General features: G+C 37.1%; 1 protein-coding gene across 5 annotated transcripts; it reads right to left on the bottom strand.

Moving 5' to 3' along the window:
• Positions 1-250: 250 nt before the first annotated feature.
• Positions 251-22298, bottom strand: FUBP1 (far upstream element binding protein 1; the record flags this gene model as incomplete). Of its 5 annotated transcripts, none has more annotated exons than XM_082483207.1 (21): positions 22124-22298; positions 20866-20956; positions 19824-19886; positions 18941-18979; positions 18557-18596; positions 17718-17767; positions 17554-17625; positions 17219-17276; positions 15555-15717; positions 15375-15473; positions 15190-15291; positions 14407-14509; positions 14222-14322; positions 13466-13607; positions 12115-12275; positions 11133-11287; positions 10966-11045; positions 7995-8123; positions 7239-7313; positions 2840-2985; positions 251-313 (listed from the first exon to the last, which is right to left on the bottom strand). In XM_082483207.1, the coding sequence occupies exons 1-21, from the start codon at positions 22235-22237 to the stop codon at positions 251-253; spliced, it is 2046 nt and encodes a 681-aa protein (XP_082339333.1). In that variant the 5' UTR covers positions 22238-22298. The 5 variants fall into 5 exon arrangements, with proteins under 5 accessions (XP_082339333.1, XP_082339329.1, XP_082339330.1 ...); XM_082483203.1 differs by lacking the exon at positions 251-313 and adding an exon at positions 2314-2456; XM_082483204.1 differs by lacking the exon at positions 251-313 and adding an exon at positions 2314-2456 and having other exon boundaries at positions 15238-15291.
• Between the last annotated feature and the right edge of the window lie 153 nt (positions 22299-22451).

The raw sequence follows: 22451 nt of genomic DNA, 5'->3' as shown, positions 1-22451 counted from the left end.
TCAAGTTTAATTACTGCAATCTACTAATCTTTTCTAAAAAAAAAAAAAAGAAAAAAGAAAAAAAGAAAAAAGATACATATTGACCTAGAAATATAAACAGTTGTTTAAAAACTTAAAAGACTTTCCACTGAAATGGAACCGTGAGTAACAATGCATTTGGGGAAGCAGCAGATTGCTTTTCAATACACAACCACAAAGATCTCACAGGGACAACATTAATGTACTGAAATATATTAATTTATATACTTCCTTAGGTTGTGCTTACCTGTTGCTTTTTTGCAGCAGAACCTAAGGTGGAAGGTCTGGGAAGGCACTGTGAAGTATAAATAATTGCACTGTTTGCAATTAATAAAGATTTTATACCTTAAATGAATCAAAATCAACAGCCTCCATTTTGTGAATGATAAAGAATTCAGCGAATTTAATTTTGCTCAGTTTAGTACATAATAAATGCACCATTCTATAAGTTTATCTACAAAATACCATGCAAAATATCTGAACTCTTATTATTAAACTTCATAACCTACACTAAAGAGAGCAAATACTGTCCTAGCCTTTAAGCTACTAGAATAACTCCTAATTTTAAAAAGGGATAAAAATAATTCCTTCTATTTCTACAGCACAATACATACATTGCTAATTACCTGAATAAACTACTTCAATTTTCAAGCCTTAACTTTTACTTCTCTGTGCAGCCACCCTAAAAAAATTTACTCTCAAAGCAACAATATGGTGTTCCAAAAGATAAAGCAAGTAACAGTTATAGAATTATTTTAAACATACCTACATCACTACATGTCTGCAAACTATCTGAAGACAAAGACAACTTCTGTCTAACAAGTGGTTCCAAAGACTTCAATGTTACGATATGCATACTTTAAAACACTGAATGACACAGCTATCTCAGGAGTACTAATGAAAAAAGCTATTACTCGGATAAACAGAAACATGATTTTCTTTAGCTATTGCTAAACGTTTCCAGAATACTTACCCACAAAGCTCATATTATGTGTATGTATGTATATACGCAAACCTATGTTTCTGAATCAAGAAGCAATTATGATTTCCTAAGATATCAGCACTGTATTCCAACATAATAGTCACACAAGTATGGCATTTTCATTATGTGGAACATTGACAAAAAGATACTGTTGCAGTTCATCGATTTGTCATTCTGATGTACTTACAGTGCAATGCTCCTTGAAGGAACAATCAAGGATGATACACAGCACAGTCCTCCTCACCCCTATAGAGCTAGTTCTATACTGGCTGGATCAAACCTGCACTTCAACAGACAATGGCAAGACAGACTGTATTGCATGTAGTCTAATATATGCAAAGAGCCAATAAATATGCAAAGAGCAAACATAGGATTTCAAGAGCATCAGAGTTTTAGTATGAGCATTAGAGCAACAAGAAGTTTCAAGTATATATAAAAAAATAATCAATTGTTTCAAATACTTGAGTATTTACAAAAACAGAAGTTATCTGCTCTGCAGGAAGTTCTCAACCACTCCCCACCACTCAAACAAAACAGCGTTTTAAGGACAGATGCAATTTTTGTAACTACTATGCATACCACATTGACTTTTCTACACTGAATTCTGAAGTGGACTACTTCAAACTGAAGGCTTAAGCACATTACACTTAAAATAAATTTTATAACTAGTCTGAAAAATCTGTAAAATAGTTATGCAGGAACAGTTTTGAAGTATTCAATTAAGAACAAAAGTTATCTGTTATAGCAGCTGCACAGGTCTGAAACAGTGGTCATGTATAAAAGGAAATTTCACTGTTAATGCAATGGAAGTATGCCAAAAGATCACCTTCTTAAACACATGCAGTTTTAATCAAATAGAAAGAAAATTAAGATATCAAGATTACTGGTTCTAGGCAGCAAAATACAATGAATGAAAGAGATCCTCCATCTACAACTATTCTGCAAGAGGGGAAAAACATGCTAATGACAAGTTTTCAAACTCAACAAGGTTTCATGGGGGGAAAAAAAAAATACCTCATTTGTGTACAGGTACCTTGATTCAGCGTTGCATATCAATCCTATAATTCTTTATATACCCACATATCCAACTTACCGACACAGGAGGTTTCATATTATTTATTGTAAAGCACAAAACAGGCATTTTAAAAGTGATAAAGTATACATTGAAAAAGTACATTTATATCACAAAGCATTGACCACATAATTGCAAATACATTTGCTGGAATGTGTACATCTACACTAATACTAAAAACAAACCATTTTTCATTTCTACACAGAAATATTACCTCCTATCAGTAGTGATAGATATTTTGTACATTTTCAAAAACACTATTTTTTTTTTTAACCAAACAAAATTAAGATCTTCATCAAGGCGTCTGCATCCATACATTTAACAAAGGTTTTTTCCCCCACACAATGAAGCAAATACTGTATTGTCCACTTCTTATTATTGGCCCTGTGCAGAAGAGATACATAAGAGATACACAAAAAGTTAAAGAAAATCCTTTAAATCAAGCTAACTCAGGACTGAAGCCTTTAAGAAAGAAAAATTGGTTAATGTAAATGGTGGTGGCTTCTTGCATGGTTTTCAAAACCCTGGGAGGAGAAAGTTTTTCTTTTTAAAAAAAAAAAAAAACAAACCAAAACCACAATTACCAAACACATGGATAGATACAGAACTCAAGTTATCAGGTAAACAAAGTCATCTATTAATTACTCCGATTTTATTTTGCTAGAAAAAAAGATGCATACTCCGAAGGTAATAAAGCAGGAGACATGCAAAAAAATATCTATAACCACTGAAATGGAAGCCGGCCAAAAAACACTTAAACTTTATACCTGTGGTGCTGGAGGATGTTGTGGCATTCCCTGGGGACTTGTCTGGGCATAATATGCTGCCTGTTGCCTGTAGTACTCAGCCCACGCCGCGCTGTAATCCGGCTGACCACCTGGCGGAGCCCCAGCAGGGGCAGGAACTGCTTGACCTACAAGTAATTAAAATTATACAGCTTTATTGTTGCAATATAAATGAGAAAATTTCAAAATCTCGCTGTCTAACAAACATCACTTAGACTCTTGCAATATTCCCCCAAGGCTTTGAATAACCTTGTGGCTGCTTTTTTTTTTTTTTTTTTTACCTAACCACTCCTTCTATTATTTTAATGTAATGATTCCCATGTAAAAAACTGAGGAACTGTAAGGACAGTTTTTTCCACCTCTTGAATCCTGTTCCACAGCAAAAGTCTAAAGCCTGCTGACCTAAACAACTGATAGCATTTAAATTAAAATACAGGTCAATAGGCAAGATTACTTTTTGTAATTCACCTAGCCTGACTTATAGTACAGACTGCATTAATTAATTCACCAGATGCCAGTTCGTTCATTCCCCCAATTTTGGCCTCCTTAATGCAATTACAATTTGCAATGATGTAGTGTTTTTCAAAGAGAGCATTACTTTTTGTAAACATTTACTCCACCACAGAATCTCGTCCTGAAACTTCTCCTTCCAGCCTTTGCTTAAGTTCCCATCCTCTAGAAATAACAGCATGTACACACACACTCTCCCCCAGACTTACACCTGAGAACTACTGGTCCTTCCAACAAAATCAACTTGCAGATTAAAATCTCTATAAAGGCAACATACTAATACACAAGGACTCTTTATTGTGTGTGCATGCGTATATATATATATAAAAAAAAATGACAGCAACTTCTTCAGACCTCAGTCACATTGTTTTTCTAAGAAAGGTTTGTCAGACAGCTTTCTTCATTTTCCCCTTCTTTTATTTCAGAAACAAACACACTCCAATTATTACCACTATCTTCAAAATTTTTTTATCTGAAAAGTGCTTTTGCAGTTACCACTGTACCTGACTATAAGCAGAAAGACACTCTATCCAATCCTCTGTCCCCATGCACCCAGACGGAACAGTTTTAGAAGGAGTGCTTTATTTTAAGTTTCTTGAGCTTCCGAAACAGAACAATGTGGTATGACGTTTTTGTGATCTACATTCTTAAAGGGTTATTCTTTCAAATCAAAGTTTTACAGTCAGAATTAGGATACTACTGAAAAGAAGTCCCCAAGTTTTTTCTAGGATACAAAAAAAACCCAACTAAACAAAACACCACATCCAATCACACTACATCAAATAAATCCAAGCAAAATGCAAGCCTGCACCCTTATAACTCCACGTGCAACTACTCTTCTGCTCTGCTATCAAGAAAAAGGGGCAGCTTCCACATGACCAGGGCTGAAAGTTTTCAGTCTTACCTGAAACCACCTCACCTTTTATTTGGATACAAGACCACTGAGCAATCTTCTGGGGAACACAAGTATCAAAGATTCTAACAAATTGTTTTCTAGGGTATCAGACAGAAGGTTGGTTTTGTTTGTTTACACAGAAAATTCACATGAACACCACCTACACATGGAATTCAGCAGTTTAGTCAAAACTTCCTTTCAGTGCACAGAACTGCACTGAAATAGTACATGCTCATTCATATCCAGATTCCAGGGGAACACTGACAAACAAGACTGATAAGCTACATACAAAGGAAATGCAAGACACACAGAATACCTCCCCATTAAAGAAGGCTAAGAAAGAAAATGCTAGATGATTCTACAGGTCTTCCACTACTCAAATCATCAAGGGTGATTCTAGTAAGAGAACACTGTTCTTTGTACTCTTTGCCACTGCAATGCTGAGGAATCATTAAAGAACAGTTCCACTATTTTATTATGGAATCTCTTAGCTATAAATCAAGCCCATAACCCATTAGAATTACTTTGAATAATAAACTTACAAACTCCCACGGTGACATACAGATAATTTACTAAGATATGACTTCATGTTTAGAGGGAACTGTTATCCTCAGGAGATTTTTAGGGCCCAGTTAACACAAATCATTATTTCAGTATTTTTATTTTTCCCAACAAGAGCTATTTCTCCAAGATACCAGCATCTACAGGTCTTCAAAAAGCTAAACTACTGTCTTGTTACCTGGCAATACTTGAGGGAAATTTAAAACAAATGTTCTGAATTTATTAAGTAGGCTACCAAGAAAACAGATAGTCTGGGTCACCTACAAGATCCGCGTACAGTAACTTACCAGTAACTTACTGTAAGTTAACTTACCAGTAACTTACAGTAACTTACTTAACTGAACTTCAGTTCAGTTCTCCAAAACAGCTGTTTGTTTAATTACCTGTGCTGTGAAAAATCTGAAAGAAGAGTTGAAGAGTGACTTTAATTCCTACCTTCCCATTTTTGCAGAAGTTCATGGGGACAGAAGCATTAGAATACTCTAGGAAGCACAAACAGTAGTAGCTGTTTGAGAGCCTGAAGACTACACAAACTTGCTGATGGACAGCCATCCTGTCTGTCAGATCTACTACATCTTAACATTGTTGTTAAGGAGGTGGGGAAAGCCACCTCCATTTAGTACTTTATCAACTCTGAGTGAATTCTCTGCCCTTCAATGTCACTTGGTCCATTACTCCTCTTTTCTAAGTGGATCTTAAGAGAAATGGTATCTTCCATATCAAGATTTTCAACAGGCTGAAGAAGCAAAAAAAGTTCTCATGATTTACACAGTCAAGTTACACAGGCCCAGACATCAAGAGTTCTCCTTCAGGCAAAGAACTAGATTTGAACTAAAACAAAGAAGCGAATATCAGAACTGCCCTTCTGTTTTTCCTCTTATTTAATGGTTGTCTTGGAAGTTTTTTTTAATTTTGCATTTTAAGAACAATTCTTTACATCTCCCAATGTCTATCTTTTTGGGTTCACAGTCTTCTTTGGACTTGCTCCCAGAAACTCTATCCCAACAGCTTATAACTAGCTATTATTTAATTAGAGCAAATGCAAGACTAGTGCAACCCAGACAGCAAATCAGAAAGATGGCAGAGCCCCTGCCTGCAAATTATTCTTTAAAAGGTAGTGAAAAAGCCCCACAGCTGTGCATTGAAGAACGTGAGCTGAATTAACAGAGACAGTAAATTGAAAAAAGTAGTTAAATGAACAAGAAAAGGAAAATGGAAAGGCCCATTGCATCTTAAAAAAAATCATGTGTTTGGGAGTTCCGTTTCAATTTTCATAGTCTGATACACAACTTTAAGTAAGTCATTATATATTTTCTGTTTCATTTCATCACTTATGCTGTGCCAAAATAAAGAAGAATAAAGGTAGTTATGTCTTGGCAAATAATTTGTGATCAACCTGGCAGAAGGTTGGTAAGAGGAATTAAACATGATATTAATCTTAACTCCAAATGCTTTTTAATACTCCACGAGAAAACAGGGTGCAGTTGGAAGAGGGCAAAAAACTCACCAAACCCTCCCACCCACCCAAAAAACCCAAACTACATGCTGCTGTATGGCTGGTCAAACAGACATACCAGGGAAAGCATTGGTATTCATAAGCCCACCAGTCCTCAGTATACAAATCTGTTATCAACTACAATATCCATGGGAGGACGCTGTGGACAATACACTGACCTTCAAGACATTCCCATGATTTAAAACGTAAGAGAACCTTCTGCCAATGCATCAGGACCCCATATTCTTTCCTTACTCAGTAAACGATGAAATTATCAACTTAACAAGCAAATACATTTCAGTTTTATAAATCAGCTCTAGCAAAATATTTTGAAAAAGATAGCAACAACATATAACCTACAGTTTAAACACAGCTCTTAAGTGCTGCAAAGCAAATACTGTTTAAAAAAGGGCATGATATAAATGGAAGCTAGTGATGATGCTTTAATAACCTGGAACACAGAAAGCAAGTTACAAGAAAAAAAAATAATAATCTGTAATCTTGAGAGCATTAGGAAACAACTAACAAACAAGACAAACAGCAGCTTCATAAAGTGGATCAAAGTTGAACTCCAAAACTTATGAAATATACTTCAAAAATATACTTAAAAATACTCAGATTGAAGTATTTAAAAGATGTTGTTTCCCTATGATCAAATATAGACATCTCACCAGGTACAAAGTATTTTTGCAAAGCTAATTACTAGCATGAGTACAAGTAAATGCCTTAAACACAACATAACTTTTTAAGTCTCTTTTTCTGCAGAGTTCAGGGCCTCTGGCAATATATGCTTCAGAAGATGGATTGTGCATTTTTTTCGGGGGTGGGGGGGTAAAAATCCCCATCTTATCAAACAAGATACTCAAGTCTCCTAAAATATTCTACTATGTGACTACAGAGAAAAATCCCAGCATACATACCCATTTTTTTGTAGTACTCCTCCCAGGCCTTAGTATAGTCAACCTGCCCTGCTGGTGCTGGATTTGGCTGATCTCCTGAATTACATTAAAAACAGTCAAAATAAAACTACTGGGTTTTGTTTCATATATAGAACAATTTACAGATCATCAGCTGAATTTTTCAGTAACAATCCCAAATAATATCACTGAAATCTGACTCTATAAACCTATGTGGTACAAGCTACTACAAATATAAGCAATATAAGCAATTACTAAAAGACACCACAAAGAAACAAAGAATTAAAGCGTTCAGGATGTTTTCAAGATTCAGGAAGCATGCACCACTCACAGTACAAAATACTACCTAAAATTTTTGTGGTAAGCCTCATTCAGACACAACAATTATACTAATACAACCAAATACTACAATTGCAATTGTCCTGAAACCACTGGAAGCAATGTAACTATTTAAGCAAATGACAATCAACAGTTTGGCTCATTCCATTTTTACTTATGACTGACTGCACTATGTAGACATAATTAAGTCAGCCCAAGTTACAGCAAAATTCTCTTTGGAGTATATTACAAGATAAATAATTACCCTTATTACTGCTGAAATTAAGAAAAGCAGTGTCGAAGGCTGTAAGTAAGAGTTTTCCAAGAAAACCAGCTACCTTACAATAAGTTTACCCAACATATGAAGACAACAATAAAAAAAATAACGTGACATCTGCACCCCCAGCAATGAGAAATTTATCCATTTTACTTAACAGCTACCTTGTCCATTAGTTTGGGTTGTAGCTGGTCCACCAGGAGGGGCTGCAGGTGGTGGCTGTGCTTGCTGCTGATAGTAGTGAGCATAATAAGCTGCCCATGCTGCTGAATTGGGATCTGTTCCTGGCTTACCTATGAAAACAAACCATAAGCATTTATAAAAGTAGTATGAACAGAACACTGTCCTCAATTAACCCTGTCCTAAGGACTTGTATTTTCCTCCAAGGAAAAACCCATCTATACCAAACAAGCACATACATCCTGTAAAGTATCTTTTCTTTCTAGCACAAACTTTTGATCAGTTTTCAGACAAGTGGATTGTACAAAGTATACTTTCATAAAACTGATGAAATAGAATCATTCTAGAACCCTTACTACTACAATGTCATTTATTAAGTGTGATAAACAAAAACGGATTTTCAAGTTTAAACAAACAGCCATGTTACTAAATGGCAGCAAGAAACAATCATTCTAGCACCTAACAATTTCAGTGGTTTCACTTTTGTTATAAGCTCACACTAATGACACTGGCACAAGCAGGAGGCATGCCAAACACTTATTTCTGAAACGGAAGAATATAAATCTTACCAGGTATCTGCAATACTTGTCAGTTAAACTTTAAGGTAACAGTAAAATACAAAAACACATAGTATTTTAAGAACCTGAATGCCCATACATGGCTATAAAGCATCACTGTTTACTTACAGCTCTTTAGAATAACAAATGTCAGCAACATTGCATCTTCTGCAGCTATATCCATGCTTCTCTTATTTTTAACTACATCTAGGTAGGCCAACGATGCTGCTTCCTAGAGCGTTATTTCTTAGTTTTTCACATATAGCCTTTAGGAATGGCTTATTCTTGCTGAATCACAGAGATTGATTACATCACCAAATTAGCAATCCAGAAAAACTGCAAATCTACTATTAGAGAACATAGTGTTCTATAACTCAACCAGCATCCTTTAACATTATGTGCATCCTTAAAGAATAAAAATATCTGCAAATGAATGCAGCCAACCAAGGAGAGAGCTTCACATAAGGACACAGACACAACTGATACTTTAGAATAACAATGAAAATGGAAGTATATTCCGCTCAAACCACAAAATAGGTAAGGCAGAAACTAATGGAAGAGAAAGAGGAAATTCCCTGAAAAAGGCATTTAGGGAGAAGAAATCCACTACACATTTCTTGCAGTATTTCATTTAGCATTGAAGTCAGATGTAACCACTTAAAATGCACACAGTAATATCAGCATACAGAAAACAATGTTAACATGCTGTTTCCTTTTTAAATTACACTGCTTCCATCAACAACAGTAGATTTAAACTAGCATGTACCATATTCTAAGGTTACCTGCAAATATCAAATAAGCCATTGCTCGGTTCCCCCCCTCCTTCCCCTTAGAAGCTACTTCTCTAGAATAGAAGAACAGAGCAGGATTCATTAAGTTTCCAAAGAAATCTGACTGTAGTAACTAGCTCCACTTTCACGTGACAAGAGGCAAGCATGGTTCTGGAGAAAGCACCTCTGGAAAAAATACTAAAATAACCCATTTGTTACACTGAAATGAGCAACTAAGTGGACAACTGTACAAAACTCATCCAAATAAATGCTAGTCAAAAGAAATACTAACTTCAATGGCACATAGGAAAACTTCAATAGATTTTCAAAAGGAGTATTTATCAAAAAAATTGTTATAAAATCATGTTCAAGATGACATCAAGGTGACCATTTGCCATTTTTCTTACAGGTCTTTATGTAAATAAACTACTTTATAAAAAATGAAAAGACGGCATGAAAAAAGCTGTAACATTTTGGCAGTGGTTTTGGTTTAAATGACACTTTTGGTCTGCAGAGACTTCAACTCAAGTCACTGTGAATCACTGAACAATGACAATAGGCATTTTTAAATACTGAACTGAATGCATGCAGAGCTACCTTTTATATAAGTTAGGGAAATGAAACCAGAGATGGTTCTTTGTCAAGAAAGAATATACAAAGGACTTGAACATGAATAGAACTCTCTGTAGATTGTAACATCCTCCAAAGCCCTCCCCTTTTTCACTAATGAAACTTGTGTCAGGACCAGTGGCTATCAGGAAATATTTCTTCCGTTTACAACAAAAATAAAATTGAGATCTTTTGGCTGCAGTTCTGAAGAACCTCCACCTCAAACAACTGAGGTACAAGTGACTCGAGCACCTAGCCTTACCATGCCTTCTGTGACTGCAGTTCCGTTTCCCCATACGCTCTAGTCCAACCAAAGGATGTAACAAAGAAAAGCAGGAAATTACAACTTCATGAAGTTTTAGTAAAGTAAGAACTCCCGGTCTTGACAAAGATAAACAGAAATAGAAGAAACAGACTCTACAAAGATGAGTTTCAGAAGAAAATGCAAAACTATTATGTGCAAAAGCTCAATACATAATCCTAACTAGTTTTACTGTATTGACAGCAGTTCAAAAGAAGTTTTATCCCTCAAAACGGGCTGAACAAGATACATTTGCATCAGACTCCGAGAAGCCATCCTCATATAGGTCAACAAAAGCTAGAAATACGCAATATAGCATGAACTGTGCCAAGTCAGGATCAGTGAAATTGTAAGGTGCGCCGTTTAAAATAAAATACAAGGTCATTAACTATAAGGGAAAGAAAACACATCCTCATTAGAGAACTTCAGGTAAAAACATTCACTGTAAGAAAAAACGGACCGATTTCCACAAAATGCAATATCAATAACGTTTAGTAAAGAAACATTCCAACTGTAACAACCGAATTTCAACATCTCACAAGCAACATGTAGGAAGTGTAAAACATATGTAAACTGACAATCAGTAAAGAAAAGCCTGAAAGATAGCAGCTTTTTCGGATTTACCAGTGTAACACAAATGAATTGTGGAACATATATACTTGTAAGGAAAAAACAGGTGTACTTGAAGTATATCCAGTACAACTGTGACATTTCTTACCTGGATCTGGTGGATTTGGTGGCTGCCAGTGCGGATAAGCATTTCCCCATCCTTGAGGAGCATATGGAGCTGGAGGACCACTATAAAAGATCAAGTCATACACACAGAGTTAAAGCCAGTCCCCAGGTCACCCTACAAAAAAGGAAACTAGCTGAAGCAGTACTTACTGAGGTGCTGGGCCAGGAGGCCCTGGATTATAAGGAGCTGGGTTATATGGTCCCATGGGAGCACCAGGACCTGGTGGGCCAGGAGGTCCATGTGGGCCAGGAACAACACCATGGGGTCCATGGGGAACAGGTGGACCCAATGGATTTACTGGACCCTGTAACAAGAGCGGCACACAGATGAAAATAAGCCTTGAAGTTCCCAATTTTCCAGCAGTTTAGAAGCATAAATCCGAACACTTTAAGAATACAGTCTAAAAGGTTTGATTGTTTTTTAAAAAAAGACATTTCCCTGGAGAAAACAAAGTCTTTTTGAAGAGTTATGGCTTATGGCTAGTCAAAGAAAAAGCAGCCGTGGCGGTAACAGCCACTAAAAAGATGCATTTATTTCAGTTTTCTTGAGGAAATAGAGAATTTTACAAATAAACATAGATTTTTCCACACCTTGCATTAAAAAACCCGAACTAAAACAAGAGCACCAGTGTTTTAAAATAAACTGATGCTAATCTTGCTAATTAAATCTGTTTGTAACATCAGGTACAAAAGCCAGGTAGTAAATTTGATTACATACATACACTTGCAAACAAAAATGCAGTGAATTTAAAGTGTGTAAACTGGGATTAAAACTCTATCTACACCTATTGAGACTGAAAAACTAAACACACAGTTTAGTAACTTTAACAGTATCAAATGTATCTTTGAAGTCAATTTTTTCTTTATGCACAAAGTGTGCATCTTCAAGAACACATCATTAAAACATACGCTATATTACGTTGAAGAAAGCAACCGTTTCCTTCCATTTCAAGTTTTTGTTTCTTTTGGTGCACCAAGTTATGCTTATATTACTTTAAACCCAATTACCATTTATTATTATCAATATATTATCTGAGTAAGTGATTTGGAAGTGAAATGGAAGAGAAGTCTCCACAAAGGAAACTCTCTTCCTATTCTGTTTAGTTGTAATAGTAAACAAAAATTCACTCACTCCAATCTTTTCTTCTATAAGTTGTCGTGCATAATCTATTTGCTGGGGTGTTCCACGGATAGTAAACATCTTCATGTTTGGATCTGCGTTAGGTGGAGGATTTCTTTGAAGTTCTATTCTAGCACCAGACTGCTGGCTTATGCTTTTAATAGTTTCACCACCTACAATGCAACATACAGCTTTTATGATACGCATTAGAGCAAAAATACTAAGATTCAAGTCGGAGAAAGCCAACTGCACAGAAGCTTAAGATAGAGAAATGAAAAGACACCTATTCTTATGAGACTTACAAGATCATTCTAACAATAATAATAACAAAAATAATTAAAAGAAAAGCCTCTTCAGTGTACTATAGAGCTCTGATTGCAATAAACTAATAAAAAAATTATTTTTAAATTAAAGACCACAATATTGTCGCTCAGAGAGAACAGCAAGGAATTCCTACAATGTTGCCTCTTTTTTCCATTCACGTAAAGATGTAAGATTAGACATGAACAACAACCGATACCCCCAGTTATCAGTAAATACAACCTTAATGCCTAACCTCCCTATAAAGCAGTAGGCAAGCACAGGTGACAAAAAACCCCAGAAGCTAACCAGATAGTATAGTCCACATTTTTGCAGTGCACTAAACCCAGAAAGTAAAATTCTTTAAACTAGTTCCTCCTCTTACAGGATCCTGAGAAGTTACTTGTATCATTAGTAGGCACAAAGTTTTCAAAACTGGGGTCATTTGGCATTTAAAAACAAAAAACCCAAACAAAAGTCAATCGACCTTCCATGTCAAGAACTGAACTATGTCAGCCTATTTGTTGTGTCTGAAAAACACATTATAGACAAGAAATAAAGATCGCTCAAGTATTTAATTTAGAAGCATACAATAAATTATTTTAAAAACAAAATTGTTTGAGAATTATTGTAATAAATACACACATAAGAAATTGTTACGGGATTCCACTATAAAAGATCTTCACTGGAATACGTGAATAGTGAGTTACAGGTGCAGTAACAGGAGGCTAATCAAGTAGTATCAAATGCAAGTTAATTATAAGATACATCATTTATGAACCTACCAAACACTACCAATGTAACTCAGTACTTACTACTTTAAAAAAAAAAAAAGCTTAGAAAAATTGATTGGTTCTTGACTTTTAACTACTGAGGTATGTGCTTTGGTGAGGAAAATCTGAAAAGAATGTTATGATTTAGCAGTATTATGTTGCTCTACTGTACAAGAAACTACTTACAAAGGCTTCTCTTGAAACATCTCTCTAGGATGGCTATTTGTACAAATAGAAAAGCTGAGAGTATTTTGAACTACATATAGATACACATATATAAGATATATTGCCTTTGCCAATGATTAATCCAGTTTTGCCAGTGGGAACAATAAAATTGAATTCCTGTAATCCACCAGGAGGCCCCATGTTCCAGTTGCCTTGACCTCTACCCCTTCCTCGACCACCAGGTCCTGGTCCACCAGGGTTACCAGCCTAAAAAGAAAAAGCAACAAATTAGCATGTTCTATAAAAATTACTGCAAACAGATTACCAATGCCAACCGGTTACATCACATCATTTGCAAGAAAAATCTGGTTTACTACTCAGATAGTTTCTACAGTTAAAGTAGTATCTTTTTCAGAAGACCTAAATTACATTTTAAAAGATGTTCTGTACAACTCTGCATATGAAAGATGAAGAAGGAAAGGATACAGAAAAAAGCAGGTTTCACATGTACAAAGATACAACTTCTATCTGCCTTCTATGAAAGCAGCAGTGGGCCTCATCTCAAAATAAGCATTTAAGCAGTCTTTTAAACAAATTACAACCAAAAGTAACAGCATATCGGCTATTAATACAAGACAACAGAAGAAGCAGCTCTAAAACCAGCCAGATAAGAACTACCATGACTTTGAATTGGTATTTACCATTATCATCCTAACACTTGCAAAACTGTAATTGTAAAAGTAAGCATTCATATTCCAGACTGAACTTTGAAGTAGACTCAAATGACAACATTAAATTATCTTTAGTTATAAGCTCATTTTTAAAATTAAGTCTAGAGTCCCCCGTTTTTTGGAAAAACAGTAAACAACATGTTACCCAACCTGAACACTTCGAAGGAGATCTGTAATAATTTCTGCAGCATGCTGACATCTGTCAGGAGGCCCTGTGATTTGGGCTATTCTATCTGGAGTTGTTCCATCATCTGGAATAAAAATAAAGTATTCCAGTATATGTAATGCAGTAAATTTACACTCAATTCACAGAAACTTACAGACATATTACCAACCTGGCTTAAATTGGATCCTAACACCAGCATCATTTTGTATCTTTTTTATCATCTCTCCATTTCTTCCAATGACAATACCTACAGCAAATCGCGGTATTGGAACCTTAAAGAGAAAAAAATATGTCAAGATGTCAATGATGCAAATATTCCTACCAAATTCACACAGTTAAAGGGTCACATATTAGAATGGTAAACTAGGGCCAACCCTATGCCACTTAAGGCATTTTGAAGTGTGAAACTTTTAATATCCAGTCATAAGTCTAGCAAATACTGGACAACAGCATCAAAACCAAAGAGATCCTATGCACCAGAAGTTCTCATAGTGGCAGCAACTCCAGCAGATACTACACTTCTCACAATCAAAAACCAAAAGTTCTAATGGGCCTAAAATGCAGATTCTAGCAGATGAACTTTCAGCCTCACCTCTGATGAACAGTTATAAGCTCACGACTTGCATAATAGGTAAATATTCTTCTGTAAAGGCCAAACTCCAATTTCTATAATTACATCATATACTTAGCCATAAAAGTTATTTGCTTATTTGATAAAGAACTCCAGGTAGTTGAAACAGTTCAGAATTGCTGGTAATGTAAAGTGAATGCTGCACACCATTTAAAGTCATAATTTCTGCAATGATCAAGTAATACTTACATGCCACAAGCACTACTGAAGTCTGGTTAAGAGCTTTCAGCGGTATTACCAGGTATTACCCAGTGGTATTACCATTACATTTTAATGTTAACATCTCAAAATACAGTGAACAAGTTTTTCAACCATGCTTACGTCTATCCCTTCATTTCCTCCTATTCTTGACCCATATTCGTTGCGCACCTCTCTAAAGCCACCTTGATCACGAATTAACTCCAGCACCATTTCCTTGGCTTGCTAAAAGAAGAATGAAAGTTCCTTTAGGTAATGCAACATCATAACGGATTTTAAAATGCTCTGAACTGTAAAGGGCTCCTTACTTGAACTTTATAAGGGTCTCCAGTTATCCTAAGGGGCTTGTCTGCACCAGTGTTCTGTGGACCATCTTGAATCATGACCATTTTGACACCTGCCCGCTCCTATTTGACAAAAGGCAGGTCAATACCCACTCAAATCCAGATTGGATATTATCACATGTTTAAAACAAGACACATACATACCTGTAATTGTTTAATTGTCTCTCCACCTTTTCCAATAACTAATCCTGCTTTGCTTGCTGGAATCATAATTTCTTGGACTGCATTTCCAGGTCCATCACCATGATGAAAGCCAGGTGCAGGTCTTCCCTTTTCAACTATCTGATCAAGTAATCTTTTTGCTGATCTGTGAAGGATATACATTTATAAATACACTTATTCCTACAAGTATCACTTGGCCACACCTATTCTGCTTGAATTTTTTTTTTCATCTGGAAAGTTTCTGCAGAAGAAATAGAATTACTCTCACTAAGAAATATGAAGCAAACTCTGTGAATCTGTAACAGTAACTTAAGAAACTAATTGCAAGATAATGTAGTAGACATAAAACCACCACACAATGTCAAAATATAAACCATGGTTCTTTACCAAACACATGTAAAATTACCTCCTCAAACATGACCATCATCCCTGATTATTTACATTGATCAAACCATAATTCTGAAGAAAATATGAAAAACCTGTCCTTTAAAATACTTAAAAAAAATAAATCCATGTTAATCAGAAGATTTGAAATTATCTTACTATTTACCTTTTTTTAGTGCATGAAAAAATAAATCACCAGACAAAGTTTTTTCTAGCTTTGCTCAATTTCAGTTGTAATTTAGGTAACACCTCATTTGACAGTGATTTTCTTTAATCTTTTAAGAGCCAACCTTCAGATCTATTTTATGATAGCTGTTGCTTGATTCAGCATGCCAAGTTAGCACATTTGTACTTGTAACCATTACCAGGATAGGGGACAAATGCAAGTATATATTCACCACACATGTAAGTCAGTTGCTATCAGAGTAAAATCATGATTACAGTACTAACATTAGCTAAAAACTCTTCCCTCTAACGTGCAAGCAGAATATACTATAATTAGAAAGAAAATTCCCATAAAGGAATGACTTCATTAACAGCAGCCTGCTTGGCTGCAACATAAGAGTAGAATGCCATCCTACTTTCCCAAAGGAAAACATGTAGCTGCAGGCCTTATCTGCAAACATGAAGTGGGAGCAGCTAACATAAATGGGATAATACCAAATAAACTACTATACTTAAGATCTTTCCAAGTAAAGCCAGGATAAGTCAGTCTTCAAGAGGTTACATATAGCCTCCATGCCAGTAAAAAACCCCAGCATTTTCATTGCTATCATCCTCTTCCCTGAGCAGAGGAAGACAAAAGTTAACTTTGCTGATAGGTTATTACGTAGACGTCGCGTTCGTAACTTTTGACATACACAAATTTACACCAAAGACATTTAAGAACTCTGATGAGCTGGACTTTGACCAACTCCTACTCTTACACACTATTGATTTTCCACATTTTTCCCTGCAATCTTCCAATTTATGGTTAATAAAGAGTTGCTTTTTAGCATATGTTTCTTTTTAGTATACATCCACACAATTCATTCTCAGGCTGAAATCAGTGCATGGTTAGATAAGTATTACCTACAACAAGGATTTGAAAAAGCTGAAGTTCCATATCTTTATCATACATTTAATTGCCACCAGACTCACTCTTCAACAGAGGAAAAACATAATATTATAAACATACTATTTTTTTAGGTATTATTTTTAGATCTAAAAGATGAAGTGTATCGCATAATTAAATATGAACCCATAGAATTTGTTTCACTTACTGAACAGACTCTGGTGTTCCAGTTAGCATACATGATCTTTCAGGCAGGCCTCCACTATCTACGGTCATAAAATAAAACCAATTTAGCAGTAGTGTTAAGTCAGAAAGAGGTTATGAAATGAAAAATAATACACAAACTACTGAAACTTCACTGAAGTAGAATTACTAGTGTATCATAACGTTTTGCATTTCTTTAGATCATGAGAATTGTGATGAGCACAAAACATTAAAATATACCTTAAATGAAGGTTAAGGCAATTAGAAGCAACTAACTTCTGAACTTTCTAAGAAAAGCCCCACCAAAATAAACAAAGAAAAATCCCCACAAATAGTTACCAGGTGCAATCTGTATTTTACAGCCAGACTCCTGCTGTATGCGTGAGATCTGCTCTCCACCTCTGCCAATTACTTGGAGAAAGAAAATATAGAAAGATTTTTTGTATTAACAGCATCTACTAACATCCCTCAATACACTACACCACCACATCCATACTACTTACTGAATCCAACCATCCCATCTGGGACTTTGTACTCCTCTGTCATCACAGACCTACAAGAATGTTAGATCAAACAAAAGACAACGACTATTCAGAGACCAAACTGGAATTAAATTTATATATATCCTCTAATTAAACTAAAGAAAGCTAGTGCCCCTACTATCGCCCTGGCTGATGTGCCTCCCATTAAAAGTCAGGGACCACAAAAAGTTCAAGTATAATACGAACTGATCTAAGTTTATCTTCATCCACTTCACTATTAACAGATGTGTGGTACAGAAAAGGCTAGTGTAGCATTTTAAGTTCCATCTGCATACCCATCAAAGTATGCTGAAAATACACAAATTTCAGCATCTTATCTACCAAAACCAGCCAAAGCATAATACTTGCATGTGGTTTAGGGAAGAAAAAGGAGTGCAGAAAACCACTAGGTTGTAGCAAATGTAGCTGAGCAAGATGCTGTGTTAAACCAGAATTTTTATTTATTTTGTTAATCCATTAGCTTTCCATTTTGTTTACAAGATAGTATCAACCCTTTCCCCTTGAGATCTGCTTCCAACTTCTGGTTATGCTACCTGTTCTCAAGTAGTAAAAAGCAGCAATGCATTTTCCTTTTACTAAGCTCGATGCACAGCCTAGGCTGTGATGAGAAAGAGAGAGACAGCAATGTAGCTGCATTTTAAGTGTTTGGCTTGGGACTTGCTGAAGCTAAGTTTCAACCAATCACACAAATACAGAGTAATTGCTTTATACCTTGATCCCACTTTGTCAGAAGAAATTTTTGAAATTGCTTTCTTTCAGTAAAAAGGAAAACTCAACAAAAGATGTAGTGTAACTCTTACCTTTGTTGTTGATGCATCGGTGGTAGCTGATTTCCAAAAGCTATAAACAAATATTGTTAAAATTAAATTCAAACAAGTTGTGTAATTTACAACTAAGCTTCTTCAATAATAAAACTTAAATGTATCAACTTTTGTCCAAGTTGACTTTTTATTAAGTGTTATCAAGAGATTTTAAAACAGCTAAAAAGATTCTCAGCTGCTGCTACCACTGTCAGTTTTACAAAGCAGACTTGCACTGCTTTAGGAAAATAAGACATAAACCCCCAGCCATTCTTTTGATACTACTGATTCAAGGATCACCTACCAGAACACTGTTTCAAATTCTTGTTCTGACAATGTTACACTTGTTTAGGATTTTTTAGCAACAAAATAAAAATTACTTACAGTCATTCTGAGGAGCAACTTTCTTAGCATCTGGTTGATCTGCAAAATTAAGATTTTTTAAATTCTTTTTGCCAAGAAATTTAAGAATTGTTTACACCTTTTAGTGTGAATTGTAACTTTCCAGTGTACTTTAGTCCCCCTTTCCTTTTTTTTTTTTCCTTTTCTTTCTTTTTTTTTTTCCTCCAATTTCAGGGAGTTGATCATCTGAATAAAAGAAAGAATCTCACGAACACTCAGCACTTGGTTAGTATAGCTGAAAAGATATTAGGTTTTTCCATATTATCTATTCAGTAGTTTAACAAAAGGCAGTTTACAGAACACACGGTAGATTGCTCATAGATACCCAGTCACTGAAACTTAACTAAGACAAGGAACAAAGTTTAGCTCTGTTGATTGCTCAAGCTAATGATGCTTCTATAGTAAAAAAGAAAAAAAATTCAAATCCATACAAAAATCAACAACGATTTAAAGAAAAAAAATTTCTGCCAATGACCACAAATCTAGATCAAACATCTGAAAATACAACAGTATCACATGGCAATGCAATCTCAATCTGAACGTTGATACGAAATTCCTATCCAAATATCAAGCATTTCATAGCATAAAACTTCAAAAAAAAGCAGATTCAAAGCAACTACATCACTACCATCCAAATCCTTTCTGTACAGTAAAGGAATAAAAGGCATAATTAACCTATATCTGAAAAGATAGACTTCAGATGCTTCCTTCCCACCCCAAAATAAAGGTAATATGAACCACCATAATTTATGTGCAGCAAAAACTCAGACACATATTCCAAGAAATATTTGTGTCAATCCAGAAAGTTCCACTAGTTTATGTCATGTTTACATACTAAACACAGGTAATAAATAAAAATTCCTGCCTTTAAAAGGAGAGGGCATTCCCTCCCAGTGTGTTGTACTGCTCGGACTTGTCCAAGAGCCATCTACACATAAAATAAAAAGAATACATTACATATATCATCTGAAGCATCATTAGCTCATTTTTTGTATATTAAAAACCTCACCGTTAATAGAAAAAAAAAACTTCACAGGACACAAGAACTCCTGACACAGAGCCTTAGTTACATTCTGTAGACTGAGTTTCAATCCTCTTTAAGGAAAAAAAGGCATTGCTCTTTTGTGAGACCTATGAGAACATGTCAACAAGCTCAGAGATTTCTTTCCACAGTTTACCCAGGATTTTGTGTGTATATTAAACATATCAAACCCTGTTAAGTTCAAACTGGCTGCTTAGTAAGAGACAGAAGACACACGCATTTCAGGAGAAAACTTTACTGCAGTATAAGGCAAATTCCAAAAGATGCAACAAGTTAGAAGATTTAAGTATGATCTTATCAAGGTTCACACGTGCTATACATTTAAATATTAGACTAAGCAAAAGTGTGTATAAGGTAGAAAATTTACTTTCCTGTCTTTTTTTAAAGTCCTATGCTTTTACAATGAAATGCATTAATACTTTTATTTGAAACTGTGCAGTAATAAAGTATATGAAACAATCAAATTTAAGGAGTGAGCACTTCCTACTGTAATTGCAATTTACAAACGGTAATCAGTCCTACACAACAACGAAAGACTTAAGTGACATACCTGTGTAAGCATTTCTCAACCATGAATTTATCTGCCTCCCCCCCAGCACACATTTTCTTCTTTACAGTGTTTAAACCACATTTAAGATATTTTAAAACAGGCTTACATTCACCTCAGGTTAGAGCACAATGGTTTAAAACAAATTTCACCAATAAACTGAAAATGAAAAACCATGTCATGATCTCTAAAGGGAACAAAATGTTTTTATGCTATAGTATGGGGAAAAAAAAACCCACAAACAAAAACACACCTGCAATTGTTCTGGCACCGTGGCCATACTCAACAAAAACAAATGCAGCAGTAACGAGTGCATACCTCCATCCTCAAGAGGTCTTTTTTGTCCTCCGTAACCGTAGTCGTTTGAATTCATTGATGTGCCAGCATCTCCTCCAATTTTTGCTGCAATCTAAACAAAAGGCAGATGTTGTGAGTAAAATAAAAAATTCAGTCAGACGGCGCTGATTCCAAGACCTTCTAAACGATTTAAAGCGATTTAGACAATGCATATTAAAATTACTCCAAGTAAGTAAATAGAAAGCTGCTGCTAAAGACAGTTCTGCTCCCAGATTTTTTTTTTTTTTAAAATGCCTTTAAGGACACCCGCGTTCATCCTTCAACAGCAAAGCTTCCAGTGTTTCGTTCATGGATTGAAAAAAAAAAAACCACCAACCCCTGCCCTTCAAACACCACTAACTTTTTTTCTATAAGGAGCTTTTCCTTTTCTACCCATTCTTCACAAAACACCGCAGTATCTCACAGTGGGCCTGACCGCTGGAACTATTTCAAACCTTAGTAGTCCCGACTACACCGCGCCTTCAAACATTGCTAAAACCGCGACGGTTTATTACCGGATGAGGCGAAAACTTTTGCCCGGGAAATACTGAAAACATCGCCCGTGGTGCCAAAGCTACAAATAAAAACTTCAGGACGCAGAACTTCCGCAGAGACAGCCCTCGCTCCGCAGGCCGCGGCGCTTCCCAACCGGTCTGAACAGGTTCGCGGGCACCGAGGGCGCCTCGGGCAACACAATACGGGCGGCGCGGCGGAGCCGCCCTCCCTCCGGCCCCTCCGCCGCCCCAGCGGCCCCGCCAAGCCGCCGGGCGGGCGATAAGGCGGCGGGCCGCTAGTCGCCGGCCGAGATTTCCGCCTCCCCGCAGGCCGGCGGCGGGCACCCCGCAGCGCCGCTCCCCTCACCCCCGCCGCCCCGCCATGGCGCGGATCCCTTCGGGCCCGACCGGCGCGCTCAGCCTGCCGGCGGGCAATGGCGGAGCGGGAAGAGCCGGGGACTGACTGGAAATAAAGCTTTCACCGCCCGAGGGACGGCGGTCGGCGCGGAGGGGGGCGAGGGGACGGGACAAAGGTTCCCCCCCCCCCCTCCCGAATCCCGCACACACATATCGGCGGAGGGGCCCTCTCCTCAGGTCTCCCCAGAGCCGGACGTAGCCAGGGCGCAGCCCGCTAACTCCTCCCGCGGCTCAGGCGCCGCGGCCTGGTCAGCAGCTGCCTCCAGGCCCCCGCGACCCGAGGGCCCATTGATTTGGCAGAGCCACCTTATACCCGCACACTCACACACCTGCCTAGCCCTCTGCAGCGCGTCTTTAAAGGCATCGTTCACTCCTCCACCTCCACCGCCGCCTCCCCCGGGCGCGCCCGAAGCAGGAGGGGGCACCGTGGAATAGTCCGCCATACTCGCTCAGCCACCGCTTCCTGCCCCGCTCGCTGCCTGCCAAGAAAGAAAGAAAATGGCGGCGGGCGGGCGCCTTTCACATTCCTGCGCGGCATCGTGCTCGGGGAGGGGGGGCGGGGGGGAGAGAAAGCGGCGTAGCCTCGCGAGACCTCGGGCCGAGATTTCATGGGGGCGCCGGAGAACAGCGGAGAACCCCCGCGGCGCTTCGCACGGC

This window comes from Vanellus vanellus (genome assembly GCF_965231255.1).
Source record: "Vanellus vanellus genome assembly, chromosome: 5".
NCBI lineage: Eukaryota > Metazoa > Chordata > Aves > Charadriiformes > Charadriidae > Vanellus > Vanellus vanellus.
This window is presented reverse-complemented; position numbering and strand designations above follow the sequence as displayed.